Source organism: Gossypium raimondii, chromosome 9 (genome assembly GCF_025698545.1).
Source record: "Gossypium raimondii isolate GPD5lz chromosome 9, ASM2569854v1, whole genome shotgun sequence".
In the NCBI taxonomy this organism is placed as follows: Eukaryota; Viridiplantae; Streptophyta; class Magnoliopsida; order Malvales; family Malvaceae; genus Gossypium; species Gossypium raimondii.
In genome coordinates, this window is record NC_068573.1 from 41,565,204 (window position 1) to 41,592,565 (window position 27,362).

The window sequence follows — 27,362 nt, forward strand, 5'->3', positions numbered from 1 at the left end:
TTTCACTCTTCTAAACTTAATTAATTTATGGGCTTTTTAAGGCTTAAGCCTACCTTTGAATGTTTTTTACAAAAAAAATTAGTAAGGTACAAAGATTGGGCCTTTAATAAAAATTATAATCCATATTTTTTAATTAACACCAACCCAAAAATACTTTTAATTGGTATCTATTTCTTCTTTATCAACTTTTTCGAATGAAAAATCAATAAATCAATAAAGTGCACCGTCAGAATGAATGCTGAATGACACTCTCAACTCAATGACACGATAAAATGGATAAATTTCTATTTCACTTAGATGTTTTCTTCTGAAAAAAAAAACATAAAGGGTTCCATTGAATGGACTACATTATAATTTTTTGGTTGGAGCAAAGAAATACCAACATTTTAGGAAAGTCGGATATAAAAATTCATTTATTTTAGTTATTTAAATATTTTTTTTTTCCATTTTGGATTCAACCAAAGAAAAAAAAAAGCTTTTGCCAATTTGGTAAAGATCCGATAATCAGGTTCAAAGGCCCAGCTTGTTTTATGAAAATATCAAAAGGGAAAGTAGTAGTAGAATATATGACAAATTAAGCTTCCAGTGAATCAATGAAGAAAGACTCAGCATATAACTCAGTTAAAGCTCTTCAATTTATTTTCCTATCATTATTAACTTATACAAATTTTAAAATGAATGAATGGAGCAAAACTTTGTTAAGGGGATCAATTCTTTCCTGTAAGAACAAACCAGTTATAGTGGGTGTAAAAAAGTTACATACTGCTGGAAGATGTCAGGAAAAGTCATGGTGTTAACGCTCAAGATTGATAATGTAATCTCTTTATAACCCATATGGTAAGGTATCAAAAGTTGAAACCAAATCCACCACCTCCAAAGCCTCCGGGAAACCCTCCGTCAAACGTAAACGTGAACTGCTGTCCCCCACCACCACCAAATGGGTTGAAACCACCACCTCCCATTCCCATGTCTTCAATATCTTCTCCCCTATCATACTTTGCTCTCTTTTCGTCATCCCCAAGAACCTGTAAAATGCAATCTGTTATTACCATTTCATACATTTCATCTTAGAATGGATGGCGTCGATCAAAACATATTAATCAGCAAAGTTTAAGTTAAAGAGAGTTGAATATTTAATGAACCAGACCTCATATGCGGCAGCAATTTCCCGGAATTGTGCCTCAGCTTCTTCTCTGTTATCAACGTTCTTATCTGGGTGCCATTGCAAAGCAAGCTTCTTGTATGCACGTTTTATTTCGGCAACTGAAGAAGTCTTTGAAACCCCTAAAATCTTGTACCAGTCTTTACGTTTGCTCATCTTCAAAGCTTTCTCAGCTCTCATAAGTGCTTCACGGATATTCATGTCCTGCAAAGCAAGCAACTTTTAGCTCTCATGAACTCAGAGATGCACATTAATTAGCATAATAACCAAAATATAATTCTAAGTAGATCTAAACTTTCATTAACAGTAAGAAGACAGCAATGAAAGTTTAACATAAGGATTTTGAGGCTATTACTCTATTATATTATCTATTCTCACTTGGCAATAATTGGTAGAGTGACTAAAAAGCCATGAAAGCAAACAATTTATTAATCTCTTCAAAATGCACAAAACAAAAAGAACTACAAAACCTCAGCCTCAAATCTGTCCCATACATATGCCTATAAATTTAATATTATGACTAACCTGAGGTGATTTTTGAGCCGCTGATTTCAGATCATCCACAGCACCTTCCCAATCTTCTGTTAAAAGTTTAGCCTCACCCCTCTGAAGCATGCAAACACAGTTAAAGAATGAGGTATGGCATTACGTTCAACCAACTGTAGTAAAAACTTAGACCAAGTGAATCTACAGCAGACCTGTACTAATGCTTCAAGGAGTTCCCCATCAATGTTAAGTGCCTCGGAGCAACTAATTGAAGCATCTTTCCCTCTGCCAAGCTTAACCAAGACCTTACATAAACCAAGGTGAAGATGCACATTATAAGCAAGATGATCGGGATCCAATGCAAGTGCACCTTTATAGTCCTCAACTGCAAGGCGCAGCTTACCCTTGTTTACATTATCCTCCGCCTATACAATGTTCCATGAATCCAATTAACAAAATTAGGACATATAGTAGACAATATGACCAACTTAAAGTTATAAAAAAAATTTAATTGAAGATTGTTCAAGAAAATAGGGCTGATACCGAACCATATCTAAACCTACACTAAGCTCAAACTAGACATAAAAGGGAAAGGCAGGATAAAAATATGCTTAGTAGGCTTACACTTTTAGTCTTCTTCAGTAAATTTTTCAACCCAAAATATGCTTTCTTCAGTTCACTGTGCTCTGGATCAAGGCGGAGACCTTTCTGGTAATGCCTGAAAAGATCATGTATCACATCTATTTAATCACTATTCTTTAGGTAACCCAATAGTAACATAATACTCTTTTGCAATAAAATAAAGAAACCTTTGAGCAACATCATGATCTGCTAAATAGTAGTATGCTTGACCTCGAAGGAGTAAGGCCTCAAGATTGTTCTCATCTTCCTTGAGAATAAACCCAGTTTCTGATATTACACTAGAATAATATTTAGCTGCTAACAGCAACTTCGCCTTCAGGATCTTAGCCTGCAAACAAATGAAGCAAGTTAGACTTTATAAAGATTGCTATAACTCAGGGAAAGATAAAAGAAAAGAAATTTGAAGTCGGTGCTACCTTTGAGCATGCCGGTGAAAAAACTAGCACAACTTTGTCCAGGTATTCCAGACCTTTTGTATGGTCTCTAGAGTCAAAGAGACTGAAAGCTGTTTCCAGAGCACTTTGAGCCTGACGCAATTGAGACAGTTCCTTTTCACCAATTGAATTTCCAGGTTTTAATTCCAGAAACTTTTTGTAGCTTTTCTCAGATTCCTCATATCTACATCATCGAAAAAGCGCCTGTCATGTAGTTTTCCAATCAAAAGATGAAGATAGAGGGAGGGATATAAAGAAAAGACCAGAAACTTTTTACTTTCAAGGTGCAAAGGAACCATAAAACTTCAAAAAAATCCATACCACATTTTCCCAGCAAGTATAGGAAAATGTCATCAATGACTTCAGAATATCTCAATAAAACCATATTTTGTAATAATCCCTTCATTTTGAATAAAACATGAAAAAGGGAAAAATAGCTATTGTGAATGATAGAATGCAAGTTCATGTCCTAACATCCTAAGCTTCAACAGTACCGGCATAGTTGTCGCAGGATGGATGCACGGTGAAAATATGCTTCTGAAAGTGCTGGATCTGTCTCGATAGCAGCATTAAGATCATTGAGTGCCTCACTGTAACGCTTCACTTTTATATTCTGTGAAACACTCTCAAATAACTCAGCAGCATTTCCTGGCTTTCCATCTGCACATCCAAGTGTAAATTCTAAGGGCAAAGAAACAGGGAATGCATGCATTTGCTAATTAACAGTTACAAAAACAGATCAATAAACTGAAGAATACCAATTCTAATCTTCAAACAAGAATCACTAGATATTCTGCAGCTGAGACTTAAAAAATCACACAAAAATCAAACAAAAGATATACATTTCTACAAAGATGTTAGCAGTTATAAGTAGTCATCACTTTCACGCTGGAACCACCTGGTGCTTTTCAGTTCAATTTTTAACTATAGTACATTATAAAAGGGTGAAATTTGATATTCTTCATCATGCTGAACTATCCAATAGAAAATTTATACTCCACTAATGCCAAACAGAGAAGGGTAATGAACAAAAATGATGAAAAATCATAAAAAGAATGAGGAAACTATACGTCCTCAGGCAACTAGGATATTAAATTGATAATCCTTTTATAGCCCCATTCCAAAGGAAGGCAGGCCTTTCATTTCATATTTTCTCTCTAGCAGTTTTGCTTATTGCAAAATTCAAAACTTCTTTTCTATATTTATAATGAAAAAGAAGAGTCTTTTTTTGGTCACATGTCTACTCAATGGATAAAGAAAGATGACTAATGGATAAAGCAATTAATAACGCATATGACTAATTGACTATTCAAGGACTTCTTTTGAAGAAAACAATAATCCAAGAAAATCCCAAAAACAGTTTCTTTGACAATGAATAAAATTATAATCAAAACTAAAACAAACAATTAATGTAAAAAAATGTAATTTTTCCCTCCAAAATACGTCAAGTTTCACATGATCTCTAACGCAAGAACTTCCTTTATCCTCAAACAAAACCTAGATAATGAATGAAACTAAAGATTCCGTATTTAGAGGTAAAACCCACCAACTTGATGCAAGGAAACCCCAGATCAAATCGTGAAATGTGCACAATCCTCAAAAAAAAAAAAAAGAGTAAAGAAGTGGACTAACCCAAAGCAGAAACGAGAGGTTGAAGAAGCAGAAGCTGACAAACCAAAACGAAATGGAGTATGAAAACTGTGTACAGCAATCCTCTCCAAGCCATCGAATTGAAGGCCCAACTCAAACTCAACGTCTTCAACATCTGTCTTCCTCTCTTTCTACAGATTTACATACCACTTGTTTATTTATTTGGTGATTTGGAGAAGTCTCAATATTGGGGTAGTCGTTGGAATTTCAATTAAGCATCCGAGGACTTGCATGTCATTCCACGTTGTTTCATCCAATGGGTAAAGTACACGTGGAAATTACTTGGCCGGCAACATGCCGACACGTGGAATTTTGAACCTGTAGTAGATTAACACGTCAGGTTATTATTTCTTCGGACCAAAGACTAGCCCAACCAAACACTTTGTCGGACTTTCCTAAACCCAACACTTGCTTACAATTGGAGCATTTGAAACAAACAGCCCAAAGAGGAAGTCAGTCCCAAAAATATTGGATATTTGTTGACTTGTTGTAATGGTTATGGAGGACATCATTGATGCCAATGTCACCTGTATCTCTTCTCTAAGGTCGGTGTCTTGATTTGTGAAGTTTATCAAAAAAAAAAAAGGTTAGACAGTCTCAAAATTAAACTAAGTAGAGAAAATGTTTTAAGACTTTTTGCAGATAATCAAAAAAAAAAAAAAAAACATAACAGATGCTACTTGAAATGTAATATAAATCCATTAATGTTTATGTAACCATACTTATCTGAAATTCTAATTACTACCACAATACCTTTTATATTACATTTTAGCCCTTTATTTAAAAATATTTATTTTGGTGTTTTTATATAAAGTGTAATAATAAATTTAGCCTTCAATATTTACACATTTATTCTATTTGACCCTTACTCTTTTTATTGGAAGTAAATTAATTTTTTTGAAACTAATAAGGCTAAAGAGTCAAAAGACCTTAGTAATAAATTTTAAAGAAATTAATTAAACCCTTTTAAATTTTAAAATTATTTAAAAATCATAAAAATTATAAACAAAATTTATATAAAATCTTTATTAAAATTAACAATACCGATCTATTAAAATCTAATGATCATACGATTTTAAAAATTTGACCTCTATCTTTTATTGACTAATTTATCTATTTTTTAAATAAGATAACTAAATTACAATTTAAAATCTAATATTGGTTAATGTAACTTGGTTCTTTGTCCCTTCCCTTCCCCTTCCCCTTCCCCTCACACGCACATATATATGTAAGTAATTAATTAATAAAACTCTATTTTCTTAGCTGGGGTGACTTATTGTTAGGGGGAAAGAAAAAGACCTATATATGAACTCCGATTCCCTAAACGAAAGGTCGATCTTCTATAGGTTTGAATTTTTCCACACTGCACAAAGGTTCGTTGTATTTACTTTGTAGAACCACTTGTCTAACTAAATTTCTAAAAGAATGAGGTTTATGTTCAAAAAACTTACCTTTCATATATTTTATGTTTAATATCTTTATATATCCTTTCGGTTTTGGAAACGTGACAACATATCAAGTCGTTTTTGAATCGTCAGAAAGTAACTCTCCGCTCTCTATTGTTCGGGATGTCATTAGATTACTAATGTCTCGAAAGGCCTAGCTCCATCCAACTCCTATCGTGGACACGGCCTTTAGGTCCACATGCACTCCACAATGATGACTCATTGGTAGCTGGTTTGCCACGTCAGCATTTCCAAACAGGATACATCCACTGTGTATACCCTCGATCGATCCTTAAACATTTATAACCACCTTCTAATTCTCAACCTCCTTACTTGTTTACTACCTCCGACTCTTTATCCTACTAAAATGAACCAATCTTCTTAATTAATTCCTCCCTATATCCTCTATTATTGATATGCTAATCAACAATATTCTAAATTAAAAGTATAAATTACAGTCAGCTAGAATTCTTTTTGGTACATACAGTCAGCTAGCTATTAATGTTGTGGTAAATGGTGTGTATCTTATAAGCCACATTAAATCCAAATCTAGGTAATCCTTTCCTTTTAATTTTCTTTATAAATTTTAAAATCTTCACAATTTAAAAATGTAAAAATTAAAAGAAATAAACTTATAACCTTTTTTTATAACCACATGTGTCTTCATCCATCAAGAGTGGTATTCAAGTAAAGTCGTCTTAACAATGTGGACTCCAAAATTCGAACTTAGTTACCCACTTGTACTACTTCTAAGCACTTGATAGTAAACTTATTTATTATGGATAAGTTATTCATATTTATTTTTAAATTTATTTACCTCACACTATAATTAACTTTAGTATATTAAATATTAATTCAATTTATAATTATATACCGCATTTTTTTTCTCTTTAGCTAAAAACTTTGTTTGGAAGCTTGTGTTACAAATGTGACATTAAAAAAATATATATGGGAATCGTTGGATCATCCATCCTTAATAAAAAATGAATAAAATAACAATGGAATAGTGGTTGAAAACACCAAAGTTCAAAGACATAACTTAATGTGGTGACCCTTCATGCAGGTCTCAAAAAGCTGGTCGTGGCAAGTACCAATAAAAAGGTGAAAATCATTCATTTCACACAATCAACATCCACTTTCTTTACATATATTATATACCCCAAGTTCAAAGATGTTGGATATCTCTCTTTTTGTGTATTTCGTGGCCACATCGATGATCCCCTTCCTTCACTACTCACCCTGCTGTTACCCTCCACCATTGGTTCTCTTAACCAAAGCATTCCCGCTTTCAAAAAAGAAGCAGCATTGAAAGTCAAAAAAACCTATTTTTGTACAAACTGTGGCAAGCAACGGGCTGTTTGGGGCAACACTACGGTGCCCTACACTAGGTCTTGGAGAGCAAGATATGTATATATATATTTAGTGTTTATGTTTTAGTTCCAAGGTTGTTTTTGCCTTTTTACCCAAATTTAAATGAATGCACTATAAAAATCAGCAAACACTGCACATGCATGTTTGACTTAGGTATAATTTGTGTAATTAAATATGTAAGTATAAGGCATCATAATCATAGTTCTATTTGGAATATATATGGAGGTGGATAAGCAAAAGTGTCCTTAAAAACAAATGAGAACTTTAACTTTTATCATATTTATATAAAAGAATTTCTACAAGTGTAGTTGATGTTTGAGGATATATTTTCCAAATTCCATCAATTGAAATTGGACTATCCTTGTTTTCTAACCTCTAAATTCTAACGTACCTCCAAGGCAATCTTGGGCCACTTACACACATACATACATATGTACTCATTACACTAAGGTCTACATTTGCAGCCCCTAGATTCTTCCTACTTTCATTCAACATGGTCATTGCCTACCTTCCTTCCTAGTTGATTAATACTAGAAGCCCAAAACAGTGGAATTTATTGGATATAAAGATATTCAACTAATTAATTTTTGTGGTAATATGAATGCAAATAATAAAGTCTCCCCTATACCTATATCAATTAATGTACATAGATGAACAAAATTAAGGGTGCAAAGTAAGCTTTAAAGTTTTTTTTTAATTAAAGTTAAGCTTTAATTTCTTTGATCTTTTAAATATTTATATAATCAGATAATCATAACTAGATAATTCTATTTTAAAATAAATTACTGAGTTGATTGTCTATATATATTTTATTTTTCTCATAAAAAAACAAGGTGCAAATTAATTAAGTGACAAATACTTGTAATTAATTAATCTCTTAGTTTCTCACTCCTGATCCCGAAACCCACCAACGTTGACGACCAGTCAACCAAATACTAACTTCAGCTGTTAAGTTTAGAAAAAGGAGAGAGAAAATTACTACTAATATAACGATTAATTAAGATAAGCAAAGGGAAGCAAATAATTATAAAACCGAGGGGAAAAAAAAGGATAAAAGAACTGAGACATGAAGCAAAACAACAAGAACAACAACGTGGAGAAACATGCATGACTCGGAGTTGGCTCATTGTTTAGTCATTTCAAACATGGAATTGGGGCCACCTCGGCAGTTTCACTGACCATTCACAAGATGAGCTTACTGTGCTCTGGGAGTTTGGTTTTTGCTTTGCCTTCTACACCCACACTCCAAACTTGGTCCCCAGTTTGTAGCTTTTTCAATACTATATTGCAGTTTGCAGATAATATATATGTGTATATATATATTGCATATATAGGACCACGATCGTATATTTTGCCACTGAGCTGTAATCCCGTAACGCTATTTGAAAGGTAGCTGAGCTTAGTGGTTGCTGCTAGTGAATTGACTGAGACCCATGGTTGAGCCAATTGCTGCATATTTGGCTAGTTCTTGGGGTAAAAATGGACGTGGTGATTGATCATTGCTCATCCCAAGGAAGTCCCTCGTCAAGCTTTGAGCGAATGAATTTGAACCAGGGTGATGCATGCTTAATAGAGTCGGCTCACTTGGTTTGCCTCCTGTTTGTAACATGAGCTTATCAAGCTTGTTGCTTGTTGCACTCATTGATGCACTGCTTGATGCCATGAAAGTAGGTGCTGTGTGAGAGGAAGATGAGCTCATTACACCGAAACTGTTGCCAAAGAAGGACGAATTGCTTCTAGTTGAACCCATTTGAGCCGCTTTTTGCAAAAGCGCAGTTGCGGACATTGGTGAAGCATTAGCTTTAGATTGCTTGTTTTGATTATCAGAATAGAGAGATGAAAGGCTTTCCATTAAATTTCCTTCGTTTCGACCTTCTTCTTTTAACCCTTGTGGCAGTTGCGATAAGGAGAGATTATTGGAATTTGATGAAGTTGCACCGCCGTTTTCAAATCCAGGAAAGTGTGAAGAAGAGCCAAAGACATTGGCTGGAGCCATTTGAACCATCTCAGGCAAACCTGAGTGACAAATTCAATAACAACGAATAACCCCCCACATAATTTGTCACAATATATAGATTGATAGATAAATAGATAGATAGATGAGAAACAAATTAATACTGTGCAGTTACCTACCTGGTGCAGGCATCCCACTGAAATCTTGAGGAAAACCCGAACCAAATTGAGGAATGCCAGCAACATCTTGAACTCCACGGCCAGCAAATCCATGAGGCAGATTCACAGTATCGTTTCTGAAATTTAGGCTTGTGGCTGCAACTGAAGTGAGTCTTGCACTTTCTTCAGCTAAGGCGTCACAAAAAGCTCTATGGGTGATAAAGCTGTCTTTTCTGTTTGAATTAAAACAGCCCCCAAAATTCAATACACAAACAAGCACTTATTACCTAATCATTAGGTTGCATTGAATTCGAAAACACCCAAAGCCATGAAACCCCTCAAATATAAGCATTTATGATGCAACGTTTGTAAGAAAACCAGGAGGAAAGGAATTGAAAACAAGTGAGCAATGAAGGAATTTATGTGACATATACCTGGAAAACAGTGTCCCACAGTCACACTTGTACTCTCTAGTACCACAAGTTTTAGAGTGAGCTTTCCAGTCGGATTGAACAGCGTATTTCTTTGAACATTTCTCACACTTCCACTTCTTCTCACCATGTTTTCTGCTGAAATGTTTCTTTATTCCAGTGAGGTCGCCAAGAGCCCTGGATGGATCATGGTGGACGCAGGTTTTCTCAGGGCAAATATAAACCTTCTTCCGAACTTCTTTGTTTGTTCTTTGCCTTAGCTTCCATGGAAGATTGTGACCCCTGCGGTGAAGCTGCAGGTTTTGGTCTCTTTGGAAACCTTTCTTGCATATTTCACATATGAATCGGTTTGTAGCCATAAGTGTTTTTGGAGATAAAGCAATTACTTCAGCATCTGGATCTGTTTAAGACCCAAAGCCAAAGAGAATCCTATTCATTTCTGTAACCAATTGGATCATTGACAGCAACTAAGCAAAGGGTATTATCAAAAGAAAGAATTGATGAAGCAAGCTTACCAGGAGTTCCGGGAAGATTTCTCTTCTTCTTAGCAGGGTTAGCATTAGGTTTAGGGTTAGGGTTTGCATTACTTGGGTCTTGAATAAACCCTCCTATTGAAGCAGCTGGTAAAGAAAACGCCTCACCGGACATAGTTTCTTCCTTCTTCTAATTTTACTTTATAATATAGTTTGCAACTAAATTCCGAAAACTGATAGCTTTGAAAATTAGTTGCAAGAAAAAACAACTAGCTTTCAAAAGGCTAAAAACACAGTACAAAACAAAAGCAAACAAGGATTTCTCCAAGGCACAAGCAGATAAATCTTTGGTAATATATATTCAAAACAAATACTGCCTCTCTCTCTCTCTCTCAGTTTCTGCTAAAGAGACAAGAAAAGCACTACTTAAGCTTAAATCTAAAACACACAACACACTCTCCCCACAAATATAAACAACTTATACTAAACTTTAAAACAAAAAAGATAGAAATTAAAAAAGAAAACCCTTTAGGATTCTTCTCAGTTCTAAGTTCTTACAGAGATCTGGTTTTTAGTTACCTTGTTTGATTACAAGAGAAAACACCAAAAAAACATGATGACTAAAGAGTATATATATCTCCTTCCTCTCTTTTTTTCTTATAGTCTTGGTCTTGCATTATTCTACTCTCTTTTTTTTCTTCTTTTTAATCTCAACATATCTTTAAAGTCGGTCAGCCATTGATTTTAGATGGGCCACACCCTCTCTTTCTTTTTTTTCTCTCCCTCTCTCTTTCATACACAAACCGCACGATTGTGGAAGCTTGCAATTGTGTGTGCAAGACAGCAAGCTGATGCTTTAGATTAACCAGTTGAAAATGTATAGGCTTTCGTGCGTTCTTTTGCAGTAGTAGTTTTACTACAACTCACTCTCCACATTACTATAATTAATTTAGTGGTGTAGAAAGTAGAAAATTGAGGGGATTGTTTTACCGAGAGAAAAAAAGAAGATTAATTATTTGTTTAATGTTGAATAATGAAAAGTGAAGTGATTTGAGGGAGATGAAAAGGGAAGGGGTTAAAAAGTGAGTTGCCTTTACAGTGATATAGATCAAGTATGAAATGATTAAACCATAATTAAAAGGAAGACCAAATAGAGGAAGAAGTGACAGAGGGGGAAAAAGGAAGAGAGAGAGATGGGGGTTCCCGAGAGAGATGATAGGACGGTCCGTGATACCTGTCTGGGAAGAGGGACCCAAGATTTGGACTGTGATTCTGATGCTGCACCCTCCATCATCCCCCATAAAGTAAATCATCCATTATCATGCAAGCAATGTTGTTGCCACTCCCACTGATATTTACATATATTTATGTACTTTGCCTTCGTTTTTTAATTTTGTTTACTGAAGTTATTTATTTATGAACATCATCATGTTCTCCACTTCTATATCTAATAACACTACACTTTGAGTCAGTGAATGAGTGACTGAATGCTGTCATATATGGCATGGCGTCAATCACATTTTTCATATATTTGCGCTGTTGCAACGCCTGTTATTTTCATTGATGCTTTCTGCTTATTATTAGTTTTAGCTCTGGTAGAATCGGAATTTTAACCAATCTTTTTCATATTCAGTTCAATCTAATTGTTATTTAAATAATAACATAATTTACTTTAAATATAATTATTTTTAATATTTTATCGATTAAAATTTAATTCAATTACTATTATTATTGTAAAAACTATATGAATTTAGAGAACATAAAGCGACAATAATTTACTCGTGAAATTAATATGTGAGTTATGTTCATAGTGTTAAAAGGCATTTTTATTTTCATTTCATTGTCGTGAATAACCAGAATCAATTGGGGAAATTTAAAACTTATTTGTAAAAAAAGGCAACTAGAGTGAAGACCATCTGTATTATACTACTCTACTGTATGTGCTTTTTTCTTTTGAAGTATGGGTAAGGATAGTTTAAGGATCCAACCTGAGAATGGTGTAAACTAAGTCCTATTTCTCGTTTTATTTCGTTTTCACCACTACTATTCTCATACCAAAGACAAAACTAACGGAAACGGTGTCGTATCAACCACATTATTATTTCAAAAAGCATGCATTCCAATGGTGAAAAACGTGGAGCAACTAGTTATTAATTCATAAATTAATTCTCTCCTACTTGTTGCAATCATGAATCATGAATGTTGAATTTATGTATGAAACTGACTTTTTTTAATGATAAAGGTATATTTTATATTTATTTTACTGTATATGAAGATTAATTTTTTAAATGGTTCGTAGTTATTTTTTCAGTATAATCTTTTAAATAGTTCATGGTTGTTTCTCTCGATAATGTGAATTACTGTTAAACCTAACACTTATTGATTATGAAATTGATTTTAATCCGCTAAGCACTGATACATCACTCTTAACCTTGAGTACATCCAAAATTCAAACCCAAGAAATTGCATTTTTTTTTAATTTTCAAATCAAAGTTTCCTTTATATATGCAAGAATCTAGAAAGGCTTGGTTAAACTTATTTGATCTCATTTACAAATTTATAATAAAATGGAGTTGTTTCAACTAAACACGTTTTGACCAATGTCTCACATATAAATTCTACTTATTTAAAGCATGGAGTGAGCTCGGTTTCATGTGACCATGTCTTTATCCAAGCTGACTCCAACCAGACCCGCCTCATCGGTTTTATATTCTAAATTATAACTCGATGGATATGTATTAGGTGACAAAAATAAATATAATACACATATACATGTAAATATATATAATATAAAGTGGAACGTATGATACGAAATTTTAGGCATTCATATTAGAAAATTCATCAGCTTTTGGCTCCATGCACTCGGAGCTTACTTCCACAAAAAATGATGCCCCTCTCTTTCCATGGTATCCTATGCTCTTTTTTTTTTTTTTTTGTTTCTAAAAACATTTAAGTAGAGAGACACATGCAAACGTAGGGACACAAAACAAATTCTCATGTCCCATTTGTTAGGGTTTTTTTTTTAATTTGTTTAGTTTTCAAATATCTTTATTTAAAAAAAAAACCCTAATTCTAAGATGATGGATTAAGAATGAGTTAATAAAATATTACTGTATCCGACCAGAAACGACATCCTTCACATTCATCCATTGCATATAGATTCCCAATCTCTGTCCCACTATGCTGCTATTTATCGGAGAATTAATGCCTATTTTCTTACTTTATTATTCTCTCCCAAGACCTTCTTTGGTAATATAAAATTAAACTATTTAAAATACAATCTGTATTTTATTTATAATAAAAAGAAAAACAGATAATATTTCATGAAATGCGTTGTTTTGTTTTTTTATGGGGTTCCAAATAATGGCATATATATTTCTCCTGAGATATGAAAGAAAACAAGTATCCTAATACCATTGATGGTTGTGCACGAACCTTTTCATGCGTGTCTAAATTCAAACATCGGTGTGCTTGATATTTGAAAAATATGCATAATTTTCTTTTTCTTGAGGATTGATGCATAAATATTTTAGATTAGAAAAGTGGAAAATGTCCAAAGTTATTGGATATAATTAGTGATTTATCCAAATATATGTGGACAAGTGTTTTTGCAGAGTAGAACATGAAGGCATAAAATCCTAATTCCTACCCATATTTTAAAGTATATTAGCTAATCATAAAATTTGAGGACATATCACTCGATTCCAATTCATAAATAAATATAATTTATCTTGTTGTTATATAAAGATTTGGGACTTAGCAGTCGCAGCTCAATTATTAAATTAGTTTGATTTAGACAAATATATCTTTTTCCTTGGTTTCAAGTGAAATGAAGATTTTGGAATACCCATCTATTACTATATATCAACCTGCGCAAAACCACATGATATAAAAGAGTTATCCTTTACTGCTATGTTTCTTAAATTTTAAAATAAGAGTTATCCTTTTCTTTACATGCCAAAAGACGGTATTAGGTGCGAGTTTGGATGTATGATAATGATACCGCTATTTTTACACTAACAGTAAATAAACGCACCCTTAAATAATTCAAGAATCTCCACCAACAGGTCTGTTAAAATCATATAAGTATTGAAAACCTTTGAATAAATATATAATGCAACCAGCTTTTTTTACGAATTACTATACATAATCAATGGGCCGTGAAAAGTTACTTCGTGAGTCACAAGAAGGGTACTTTTTCTTCTCTGTTTTGTTTAATATTTTAGTGATGGGGTATTCTTATAATAATAATAAAAAGAGATTGTTTATTGATTTTTGTAATAATAAAATATTCAAACTTAAGAGCTCGCAACTAACACGTTGGGCCACGGCAAAACAGATGCGTGGTTCCCACATGGGCTGTCTTTACTAGCGAGGCTGCTACCTTTGAAAATATGCTCCAATAAGAAAGCAAAAACTGCTAACCCTTGTCACGCAAATTATCAGATTTAACTTGTTTATCATACTAAAGAGTAAGAATAAACGATAAACGACAACTTAACTCATTTGGTAAGCCAAGCCCTACGTTTATCTTTGACATATCTAGAAGATTTTAGGTCATATTATTCAGTCAAGTTAAAATGAACATATTTTGTAGCTAGTTATTTATCTTTTAAAGAACACCTAAGATTAGTCACTATTGTTAATAGTGAATACGTTAGTTTCAACCAAAAAATTTAAGTTGAATTAAGTTGTTTAAATTAATAGTAATTAAAAGTTCATCGCTGAAGCCCAATTAGTGTTCTTTTACTCCCAATAAATACAAGTTAATAATTATGACAAACTCATCAACACAAAATAAAGCAAAAACTACAAGAAGCAAACTAAACACGACTATTATATTGAAAAGCCATTTAAAACAAATGATAAAAAGCATGAGAGTTCAAAGCCCACTCAATAGCTTCACTATACTCCAATAAGGCAATCGAAAAATAATTTCAAACAAACTAAACAAAGAAGTTGATAATATCACCAAACTAAAAATCCCAAAGCTACAATATCAATATGGAAAATCCAACTATCCACAACCAAAATCTTTTAATCTACTATAGCATACTAAATCAATTACTATCAATCTTCTCATAAAACCAACAATATAATAAGCATAAATAATATCTTCAATGAGCTCAGAATAAATCATGAATCTTCAAGATATGTTTCCAAATTTTACTTGATTCGATCTAATCTCATTAAAAATAGATCAATTGCCTTGATCCAATCGAAACTAATCTCCAGAATATATTGTTATAAACAATTTGGATATCATAAATGAGCTTATAGTCGTCCAAAAACTCAATAGTCATCAAAGCCTCTGCTAAAATTTTCCAACTCAAACGTAACAAAAGTTGAAGTTGAATAGTGGACGCTGCTCAAAAACTACCTCAAAAATCTATTGTTGGCTTGAATCCTCTCTGTTATTCAATCTTTTGGGTGGTGACAATGTATAAAGCATAGCCACAACATAATTTTCTTCTCTTGCATTGTCAAAGCTGCATTTATTTTTTGATCTCGTACTTCATTAATTTCATGTCCTCAAGACTTTAATTTTGTTTTTCAAATCTTTTACATATCCCACATTTTTCGAAATATTTTGTTGATATTTTATCCTCCAAAAATGATAGACTGAGCTTGGAGGCCCACGGCTAGGCAAAATTAATGCAAGTTTGAGACATTGGTCCAACCTCCAGACCCCTTTTTGTGACTCACATGATTCTCACTCTCAAATATATTCACGAGCAAAAGTCAACATCTTTAATGCTACTTGTTTTAGACATAGACTACTACTTCAACCAACACGATTTGTATATATACATTTTAACTAAACAAGAATTTGAATTTTCCAACTTCTTCGCTTATATAATTTCGGTCACAAATAAACTATATTTTCAACCCTATGATCAGAATATATATTTTAAAATAACAGTATTTATTAAAAGGGTAAATTATAGTAGAGGTCACCAAATTATATTTTTTCTAGTCATCCAATTATGAACAATTATAAAATGATCATCTAACTATTTAATTTCGTCTTTTTTAGTCACTAACGAGCTAATGTAAAAATGGAAACACAAAAAATTTCAAGATAGTTGGGTGACCAAAAAAAGACAAAATTGAAAGTTAAGTGGCCATTTTGTAACTTTTTGTAGTTGGGTGACAAAAAAAGAAATTTATTGATAGTTGGTGACAAAAAAAAATTAGGTGACTACTAATGTAGTTTAACCTTTTTAAAATGATTATATTTGCTAAATCTTTTAAGTAGAAGACAAAAGTGGGTAGTTATTTTGGATTTTTTAAAGAAAATAATCAACTGTCAGTCTTTTAGATTTCACAAATAGGGCCAGAGTGATGACAATGTATATATATGTAAAGAGACATATGACGATTTTTTAAGTCTACTTGTGGAATAAAAAAATTGTTAATGTATCAAATATTGACTTTTTTTTAAATGTTTAATCTTTTTAAAGATATTATATAAAAGTATTGAAAAGATTTTTCTCGGCGCTGAGGACATCCCCCAAGAGCAGGGGATTTCGTGACATTTCTAATTGGCTGTCTTGCATTTTTAATAAGTTGTTTAATAATTGGCATACTGAATCATATACATAATAGACTGGTTTAGATCGATCCTAACCAGATGATTCTGAATTACTTCTTTTTCTATTTAATAGATTAGTAAAATACTAACCCCTTAGGCTTAAGTTAAGAAGGAAAGTAAGAAGAGGGATTAAATCAATCTTAATTAAATTGCGGATTTGTGTTAAATCGTTGCTATTGCCATTTGTTATTTAACTTATTTAACCGCTACAAGATCCACAATTCCATGAGCTTGGGCTTCTATTGCTGACATAAAAACATCTCTTTCCATGTCTTCGGATACAACCCATAGGGGCTTGCCTGTTCTTTGTACATAAACCCTTGTGAGGCTTTCGCGAAGAATCTTTTCTAATAATATTTTTTGTTATCAAAAAATTAGATTTATTTTTGTTTTCTTCTTTCGAGTTAATGTCTAATTAACTCGTGCAACCAATTTAATTAAAAGTTTTTTATGGTATAATAACAAATTTACCCTTCAATATTTACATCTTTTGTCAATTTGACTCTTACTCTTTTTTGAGCTAAATTTACTTTTCAAGAAAAAAGTCAAATCACTTTTTTTATCGGAAATACTGACTAAAATAGTAATTTTTTGACAATATTGGTGCAACAACCTATGTGACAATCCATGTCACTATTTGTCTTACGTGTCACATCAACAAGTAATTTAAAATTATAAAAATATTCAAAAGATTCTAAATTCAAAACAAAAATTATAAAAAGTTTTTAATTTTTTTTTAAAAAGCATGAACATATTATTATATTTTGAAAAAATATTATATTTAGTTTCTTTCAAAGATATTATTATAAAAATATTTAAAATCTCCACAAGATATTAATTATAAAAGTAGGTGAAAACTCTACGCGGGATATTGTTTATATGAATAGAGAAGTGAATAAACTTGTGGACAAGCTGAGGATGATGTTGTCATTTGCTATGTACTGATTCGTGTGGTTTATTTTCTTAATTTCCAGTTAGCCCCTCTACCAAGGCGCCATTTTTTTTCCAATCATTTGATATTTTAATATTTTAGGATGAACCCTTTTATTAGGAATGATATTGATGCTAAATTGAGCCATTTAATTTTTGTTGGGCTGGAGCTGTCGGTGCATTATGTCAACAAATGTAATCCATATATAAAGAAAAGTTGGATATTAAGTCAGGAATAGATGAAATTAAAGGTTAGAGGCAGCCAATGTATATGAATTAATCAATCATAAGACATAATCTAATGAAATCTTTCATTATTACATCACACAATTAATGCTGGGATTTGAAAGAAAATTTGACAATTTTGGATTCATACCAAAACAAAATAACACCATAATATATTTATAATAATTATTGATAAGATAATAAAACAAGTGTAAAAATTTTGTGAATGATATTTTGATTTATTCGCATTTTGTAAAACATTTTTTAATGAAAACACATTTAATAAATAAAATAAATATTTTAATAATGAAAATAAAAAACATGTTTGGTTTTTTTTATAATAGGAGAAATAGAATAAAAAATTTACATTTATATGGTTTCAATCAAGGTACCTAATCTAATATTAAAAATATATTGTTATGTTTATATCGATTTGAATAATGCAATTGATTTAAAGTTAAACACCTTTATTTTTATTATTTTCCAAGAAAATGAAAACGTAAATGACATCTATTTTTCTTATTCTTATTTTATTTTAAAATAAATACCTTATATAATCTTACTAACATATTAATTTTGTGATATTAATTAAATTCATGATACCAAGTAAAAGGAAGTAGAAATTAGTGAATAGCACTATTAAGAACTTTATCATCAATATTAGAAGGAGATATTCTCGAAAGATTAATCATTTTAACTACTAATTATCTCCTGAAGGAAAGCCAATAATTGGGGATATCATATCATAAAGCTGAAAAAAGAACCAACAATTGGATATCATGGAGAAAAAAAAACAGACACACATAAAGCAACATGTTGTGCAAGCAAACAGATCAAACAGTGGATTATTGTCATTTGCACAACTTAGGTTTTACTAAAAACTATTTTATTGGTGACAATTATTCTTAATAATGGACCTGTCCTAACCGACATTACTTTTTTCTCTTTCCTTTTTCCTTTTTTCAACATATTTTCCCTTTAAACAAACAAGATCTCCTCATCATAAATTTGTTTATATTCATCAAATCGGCTTCTGTTTGGACCTGTTTTACGTATCCAAGTTTCAATCACTTTCGTTTGCCGTATGTGGTAAATTAATATAAATTTCGATGTGTTAATAATTCATATACTGAATTCTTGATGGTGCCGTGGGATGATATCCGAATTGTTTTACGACGGGGCCACTTGCCGAGTGCTCTTTTGTCATTTACAACAATGAGGTTCTGGATTCCCTTCCACAAAAAGATTGGACCCTTTTTCTTTTTCCTCTATACATTAGCTTCCAATTGACTGGCAAATCCTTGTTTCAAGCTATCTAGTTAGCGCTAAAGAGATGGATATCTAAGAGCTAAGACAACAAGTTGTACTTCGGACCAACTGCCACAAGATCATGCCAAATTACATGATTAGGAAATGAGCTAAGTGTCCCAAATGCGTTATTCTCACTCCAGGGTCTTGGCTGTTAACATTATATGTTCCATATGCAATGCATGCAGGCAAGCTAGTTGGTCACTTTATTGGCAATGCAAGGAACAGTTGGGAAGAGAGAATTTCTATGAGTCCTGAACCAGATAGCTATCTCCCAAAACCGAATGAGCTATGGCCTTCAAATGCGAACCCCAAGGCTGATAAAGCCAAAAGCTATCTGCTAAATGACTGCCCCATCTTACCTTACACTTTTGCATCTGAGGATCTTCCCTGCTTTGATATAACCTCGACCTCAAGCATTAGCTGCCAAGGCAGTGGTATATCTTGCGCTTCTGACCAGGGGACCAATTCTAATAAGAAGAATTTGCAGATTTCATTTTCATCTCATCACAAGTTATGTACCACAAAGCAGGAAGCTCATCATGGAGAATACAGAGAAAGAGGAAGTACTATCAGTAAGTAATTGCACTAGTGATATAAACTTTTATGGAACAGATCATGCCCAACCCAAAGGCAACAATTTTAGTTCAGAGCTTAGGAATTAAAATCCTACATTATCAACTCTATTCGATTTCACAAGCATGGAAACGTTGCTAACTTACGTTGCCTATTTGCTTAAAATGCAATAAAATGAAAAATGCAATAGAAGTTCATGAGTTGGGTCACCCAGTCCGGCCCCGAAATGTGGGAGGGTTTGGGCAAAAATATAGTACCGAAATATGGGCTTTGACAAAAAATAAGGCCCTTTTAAAAAATGGGCTAGGCCTCGAGTAAGACATTTTTTGCTAGGGTCTGGGCTCGAATTCACTAAAGGACAAAAAAATCTTTTTTTAATATTATTTTCTTACTGTTTTCTCTCTATTTTGCTACAATTTTACTATTATGTTTCTACTATTTTGTTGTTATTGTTTGGATATTGTATAAAAGTTATTTTATTGTTAATTTTGTTATTATTCTAGAGGCATGTGCTTGTTAAGTTGCATCTACCTTAGTGTTATTTAACTATACATATTTTTTAAAATTTATTTTCAATTTGTTGGGAAATATTTATTTTGATGTTTTTAGTATTTTTGATGTATTATATATATATTAAAATTATATAAAGATAATATAAAAATTAATATGGGCGGGCCGGGTCGGGCCCGGATTTTAGCATTTTTATTCGGGTCGGGCTTGGGTAAAATTTTAGGCCCATTTTTTGGGCCGGACCAGAGCCTAGCAAACGGACCTAAAGTTTTAGTTGAGCCCGCCCCGACCAAGCCCATGCACACCTCTATTATGGATTGGCACTGCAAAAATTATACAAACAAAAACTCAAAGAACACTAATGTTTGTTTACGCAGTTCGGTTTCTTTACGTCTGCGGACTCTAACTTAGTGAGTAATTCCACTATCTTTAATCTACAATACAACAAGTAATTCACATTCTATTACTCCCCAAGTATAGAGATCTCACATTTGTATCTAAAGACTGGAACACCCTGTAACAGTCCAATTTTCAGTAGTGTCGAAAACAGTGGTTCGAGACAACCAAAACCAAAAAGTGAGCTTGTATATTTTATTATTTAGTGTTTAAGAGAAAAATATAATTTTAGGAAGATTTTTGAATTAGTGAATTGTGTTTTAGAAGAATTCATTAAGTAAATTGGTATTAAAAACGAGGTATCGAGACATCGATTTCATAAAACGAGCCATAAATATTTTTATAAATATTTATGGAGTGTCATTAAGTTCGTATTAAAGTTTCGTTAGAAAATTTTAACTTTTAGATAATTAATTAAATAAAAAGAATTAAATTGAAAAAGGTCCAAAACTTGCTAATTAAAAAAATAGTGATTAAATAGTTTAAATAGTAAATAGGAGGACCAAAAAGGTAATTATACACTCAATACAAGGCTGGGACGGCATGTATGTACAAGAAAATTAGTGTGAACAAGAGGCAAAATAGGAAATTTTGTAAAATTAAGCTTAGAAATTGAAATTACAAGAGAATTCTAGACAATTTCTCTTCTAGAACTTCAGAAAAACGTCATAGGAGGGTTTCTTAAGCTAATTTTCATACTTTTGCTCCAAGTGAGTTCAATTCTTGCTCTTTTCTAGGAATTTTTGTGTTTTTAAGATTTTACAATTAGGTCCAATTATCTATTTCATTAGTTTTTGATTCTATGGGTAATTTTGAAAGTTACAATTGATGAGTGTTGGATTTTTATGATGAATTAATATGGATTTAGAGCTTTGTTTTTATTTTATGGTGATTTTATCAAGTGATTTTGATAGATATTGATTTTAGGATCAAATTGTGAAAATGTTAACAATTAGGGTTTGGTGTTGAAATTCTAGATATCAAGAGCTATATATTAGCCTAGAATGTTTAGATAAATTTTCAATTGAGAAAAATTAGCTCAATTGATGGATTAATTAGTAATGGACTAATTTGCAAAATTGTCAAAATTAGGTAATTGTGTTCAAGTTGGTTGGGTAAAATAAATAAATAGTTGAATCGGGTTTGAAGTAAAACCATCCCTCTTCAAGATATTTACAAAAATATCTCGAATATGTATATTAAGTTTTTTTCTTTTAATAAATGAATATATATAAAGTTTTAAGTCTAAAATAAATTAATAATCTTATTTACTTCAAAATAAAAAATAAAACAACGAAAAATGTAATATTATTTATTTCAAAATAAAAAAAATAATTAAATCAAATTCGGTTGAGTTAGAATCAAATCTCTTATTAAATTTCTAGTTCAGATTCAAAACATTTTTTTTTAATAATTAGAGTTGAGTCAAAGCCAAAACGAATTGATCAAATTTCAAATCACAATTATGACGGGCAAAAATCCTCCCACCCCGTTACTATACTTGATTTCAAGCAACCTCAAAGCTTCCGTTGGAATATATAGCCCAGTCTGGTGGGCAAGGGATTTTCCCAATAGCCTCAGATGATTATAGGAACCAACTATCAAAATTGTTATCTCCATTCTTTTAAACTGTCCTATTACACAACTTGACTTCTCAAAATATTTCTTTCACAGATTTATAACTAAAGAAATTTATATGGAGAAACAATTGAGTTTCATTCATCAAAACTGCATTTGATTATGTTTGTAAATTACACAAATCATTGTATCGTTTAGTAAGGTACCCCAACTCTTTTATTCTCCAACTTAGTTTCTTCTCCTCCATTTTTATTGCGGTTAAAAAAGTTATCATGGAAAATTGTCAAGTGTTTTTCATTAAGGTTAAAAATTGCAATAGAAAGTTAAAATAAATAATATTTAAATACTTTAATATAATGATGTAACACCCCTAACCCTTATCCGTCACTGGAACAGGGTTACAGAGCATTACCAAACTTTACGAATTAAATACGGTCGTTTCACAACCTTTGTTACACATATTAAGAATCAACCATATAACACTCATATTGTCCCTTAAATGGACCCTCGAGGCCTTCATCTTAGAAGTAAATTGGGACTAAACCGAGTACTCAGGGAATTTTTCCCAAAATCTAAAAAATTTTCTTAGAAGCAGGGGACACACGCCTATGTGACCGGCTGTGTGGCTCACACGGCTAGGAGACACGCATGTGTCTTAGGCCGTGTGGGCATTCGATGTGAGGCACACGGTCGTGTCCTAGCTCATGTCCTTACTTGTGTAACTCTCTTACTTGGGTCACATGGCCAACCACATGCCCGTGTGCTAGGCTATGTGTAAAAACCTAGGCATTCTGTTTGAAAATTTAATATACAGGGGACACACGGCCAAGTCACAAGCCCATGTGTTAGGCTGTGTGTCACATACGGCTGAGACACACGCCTGTGTCTTTGCTCGTGTGGACGAAAATAGGCCATTTTAAGGCCACTTTTCTCACCCATTTTGAAATTAATTTGCACTCAACAATCACATACACCAATATATCCCAACCAAGCAGTCAATACAAGCTAAAACGTGTTCTTCACATGACATAACATTACAAATATTTCAATTACTTATTCTTACCTATTTAACTCATTTCATTGATTTATCAAATTCTACTACCAATTGCATACATACAAACATTTTAGATTCACAACCACAATTCAAACTATTTCATTGCCAAACCAACCCTATACATGCCATATAAACTAAAATTTACATTGCAAAAACTACCGGATTAAACTGGATAGTGTAGCTTGATGTGTTGATCCGATCTCTCGATTACACGTTAATCTACAAAAATATTAAACAACACGAGTAAGCTTAATGAAGCTTAGTAAGTTCAATAGGATAAACATCGATCTTACCGAACTTAATATAATAAATTAAATTGTAAATAAATCATACATTTTTCCCTATCAATTACAATATAATCAATAAACACACTTCATTCAGATTAATGTCAATAATAATCTATAAATCTTTCAATTCAATCACATACGTCTTTTACCATTTCTTTCTGAATTGAAGAACGACTTACGGATATGAGTACATCGTTCTTTTTGTGCCATAGTCCAATTATGGTCTTACACATGCATTGCCGTGGCCCTGCCATGGTCTTAAATTTGTAGTGTCATAACCCAGTTATGGTCTTATCATCAGAATGCCATAGCCTAGTTACAGTCTTACACATATATATATACTCCCATGGTCTAACCATGGTCTTACGTTTAAGGTGCCATAACCCAATTATGGTCTTTTCATTAAAATGACATAGCTCAACTATGGTCTTACATTTAAACATTGCCATGGTCCAACCATGGTCTTATCCGTCAATTCATTCTTTTCCATGGAACGATCATACTCAATCTTACGTTCTACTCATTTTAAACATTCAATTCAATTTTCATACTTTTACAATAATATTAATTTCAACAAAAAATATAAATAAATATATTATATCATTCCTAAATTAACACATAATCATGAAAGTTTAACCATATGAACTTACCTGAGTTGGATTATAAAATTGGTAATAGTTCAAAGACTACTCGGCTAATTTCCCTTATTCTCGTTGATCTATGAGCTCTTGATCTAGAATGTAAAATTTTTCATTCATTAGTATATATTTCAATTTCAGTCCACTTCACAATTTATATCCTTCAAATTTCGTAATTACACAATTACTCCAACTTTTACAATTTTTGCAATTTAGTCCCTCACCAATTATCCCGTCGATTGAGCTAATTTTTCTCAATTTACAGTTTATCTAATTATTATAGGCCATTTTACATCCTTAGATACAAATAAATTTAATATAAAACCCTAATTATTTAGTTCTTTACAATTTAGTCCTAAAATCAATTTCGATTTAAATCACTTGATAAAATAATCATATAACAAAATTAAAGCTTAAATTCCATATTAATTCATCATAAACATCCAGAAATCATCCATGATAACTTTAAAATTACCCATAAAATAAAAAAAACTAATGAAATAGATAGTTGGACCTAATTGTAAAAGTCTCAAAAACATAAAAATTTCAATAGAAAAGTAAGAATTAAACTTAAATGAAGTAAAAATATAAAAACCAGCTTGAGAAGCTCTGTAACGGCTGTTTTTGGCTGAGAATTGAAGAAGAATTGCCTAGAAATCTTTAGATTTCTTTTTATTTAAGCTTAATTTCACAAAATATAGTATTTTACCCTTAAATAACCTAATTCCAAGATTTTTTTTCTGCTTATGCCGCCTCAGAAATTCCTTGGGTGTCTAATTTCTCTTTTAGTCCTCCCTTATTTTCCATTTATTCTATTTAATCACTTTAGCAAGTTTTGCATCTTTTTCAATTTAGTCCTTTTTAATTAATTAACTATCAAAACGTTAAAATTTTTTGACGAAACTTTAATACTAACTTAATGACACTTTTAAAATATTTATAAAATATTTTTGGCTCGATTTATAAAATCGAGGTCTCGATACCCCGTTTTCAAAACTAATTAACCTAATAATTCTTTCTAAACTCAATTCACTATTTCAAAAATCTTTCTAAAATCATATTTAAATAATAATTAATAAATAATAAAATTTTTTAACTCACTCGTCAGATTTAGTGGCTCAAACCACTGTTTCCGACACCACTGAAAATTGGGCTGTTGCAAATGATACATGAAATATAAATTTTAAATATTTCTAAGAAAATAACATAAATTATTTTTAGAATTAATGATAAATAAAATATTAAAAAATTTAATAATGATAAATGGTATTTAAAAAATTTAATATCACTGATATTTATATAATTTAATATAATTAGAAATTCTATCACACGCGTACGCTTGTGGAAACCACATATTTAGAACACGAGTGTGTGTTTAAAAATAACATACAATAAATAATGAAACGTAAGGTTTTGAACTAATTAATAATAAGACATGAAATATGTATGATATTAAAATGAAAAATAGATTAAATTGTAAGTAATATGAAATTTAAACACATAAATACATCGTATTAAGAATATTAAATGCCTTACGATTGTTTATTATAGTGTTGTAATCAATTTTGAATTAGTGTTGAGTGGATTTGGGACATTAACTCAAATCAACAACATTATTTTGGTTGAGGTGCTAGAGTACGTATAATATAATTAAAATAAAGCTTTAATTTTGTGGTAAAATTAATTTTTATTGATGTAAATAGCACGGGTTTAAATCAAACCACATGTAAATTTTTATTGGTTTTTAAAATAAAAAATTAAAATAACCTCAAATAATATAACTTATTTTAATTATTAAAAGATATTTTCGTAATTTATCTAACCAAGTTGATGCTAAGTGGTTTAAATACCTTTTAAATAATTAATATACATAAGAGCATTTCGATAATTCATTGATTTATGTTGTTGTTTTTTTTTGATAATTAAGAACTAAGAGACGTACTCAAATTCTTATCACCAAATAAAGAGGTTGTTTACCTCTTCATTAGATTTTTGTGGTTACTCTCTCACAATAAAAATAAATTATTGATTTGTTGACTCATTACAATATGGACACTTAGGGTGAGTTTGAATAGATGGTGCGTTTATCTATAATTAGTGTAAAAATAGCAATGATAGTGAGATTAGATACTATAACAATACTATAACTTAAAACAAAAAATAAGATAAATCCATCCAAATCCACCTTATAAGCCTTGCTCTACTCCTACGGCTACAGCCCCACCTTTGTCAAAATATTCTGGTGAACGGCTCTCCATTGGTGGATCAAATTTGGCAACTTGATGGGTCATTACGGTATATCACATTCACCTATGTTTCACGGTCAACAAATTCACATGGTTCATGCATATCTAGTACGGGGTTCTTCTTTTCATCTTAACAAACGTGGAAAATATTTTATATCCAACTAGCTTTAAACAATCTTTTATATCGTTGCCTGTTTCAATACTTTTTTTCACTAATTCCGTCATGAAAACAAAGTCAATAATGTCATAGTTGCGATATTCTTTTTTTGGTGAGAAAAAAAATATAATAATTACATCAATGTCAATCAATAAAATAAGATAATTAATTTATTAAATTTTACCGGAAAAGGCTAAATCAATTTCAAAAATACCGTAAACAATTTTGTTTGTATTAAATTATAAAGTAAAAATTATGCTTTAAATTTCTATATATTTTGTGTATTTAAAATTTAATCTCACTATTTTTATTAAAATTTTTAGTGTGAATTAAAAAACACTATTCACTTAATAGTTATATAAGAATAAAAATATCATTGAAAATACTTATTATGATTTTTGTCTTAAAACAGTCATTTGAAACCATAGCAATAAAGAAAATTTTTATTGGAATAATGTTTTGAAAAAAAATTAAGGTAAACAATTAACATATTAACGATATTGTAAAATAGATGGACTAAATTATGTACAAAATTAAAATATATAAATTAAACCTCTAATTTCAACATAATTTAAAGGTCAAATTTGACCATTATTTTATCATGTAAAAAATATGTAAATTAAAAAAAAGAGAGTAAAATATATAAATTAAATCTC

At 31.4% G+C, this 27,362-nt stretch overlaps 2 protein-coding genes across 2 annotated transcripts; both read right to left on the reverse strand.

Annotated features, from left to right (window-relative positions):
- Positions 1 to 613: 613 nt before the first annotated feature.
- LOC105799792 (dnaJ protein P58IPK homolog) lies at positions 614 to 4,539 on the reverse strand. The gene is made up of 9 exons (XM_012630523.2): positions 4,357 to 4,539; positions 3,219 to 3,384; positions 2,707 to 2,908; positions 2,458 to 2,618; positions 2,273 to 2,366; positions 1,861 to 2,073; positions 1,688 to 1,768; positions 1,148 to 1,366; positions 614 to 1,025 (listed from the first exon to the last, which is right to left on the reverse strand). The coding sequence occupies exons 1-9, from the start codon at positions 4,487 to 4,489 to the stop codon at positions 846 to 848; spliced, it is 1,449 nt and encodes a 482-aa protein (XP_012485977.1). The 5' UTR covers positions 4,490 to 4,539; the 3' UTR covers positions 614 to 845.
- Positions 4,540 to 8,165: 3,626 nt separating this feature from the next.
- LOC105799794 (zinc finger protein JACKDAW) lies at positions 8,166 to 11,051 on the reverse strand. Its single transcript, XM_012630524.2, has 4 exons — positions 10,249 to 11,051; positions 9,737 to 10,133; positions 9,324 to 9,535; positions 8,166 to 9,206 (listed from the first exon to the last, which is right to left on the reverse strand). The coding sequence occupies exons 1-4, from the start codon at positions 10,379 to 10,381 to the stop codon at positions 8,590 to 8,592; spliced, it is 1,359 nt and encodes a 452-aa protein (XP_012485978.1). The 5' UTR covers positions 10,382 to 11,051; the 3' UTR covers positions 8,166 to 8,589.
- Between the last annotated feature and the right edge of the window lie 16,311 nt (positions 11,052 to 27,362).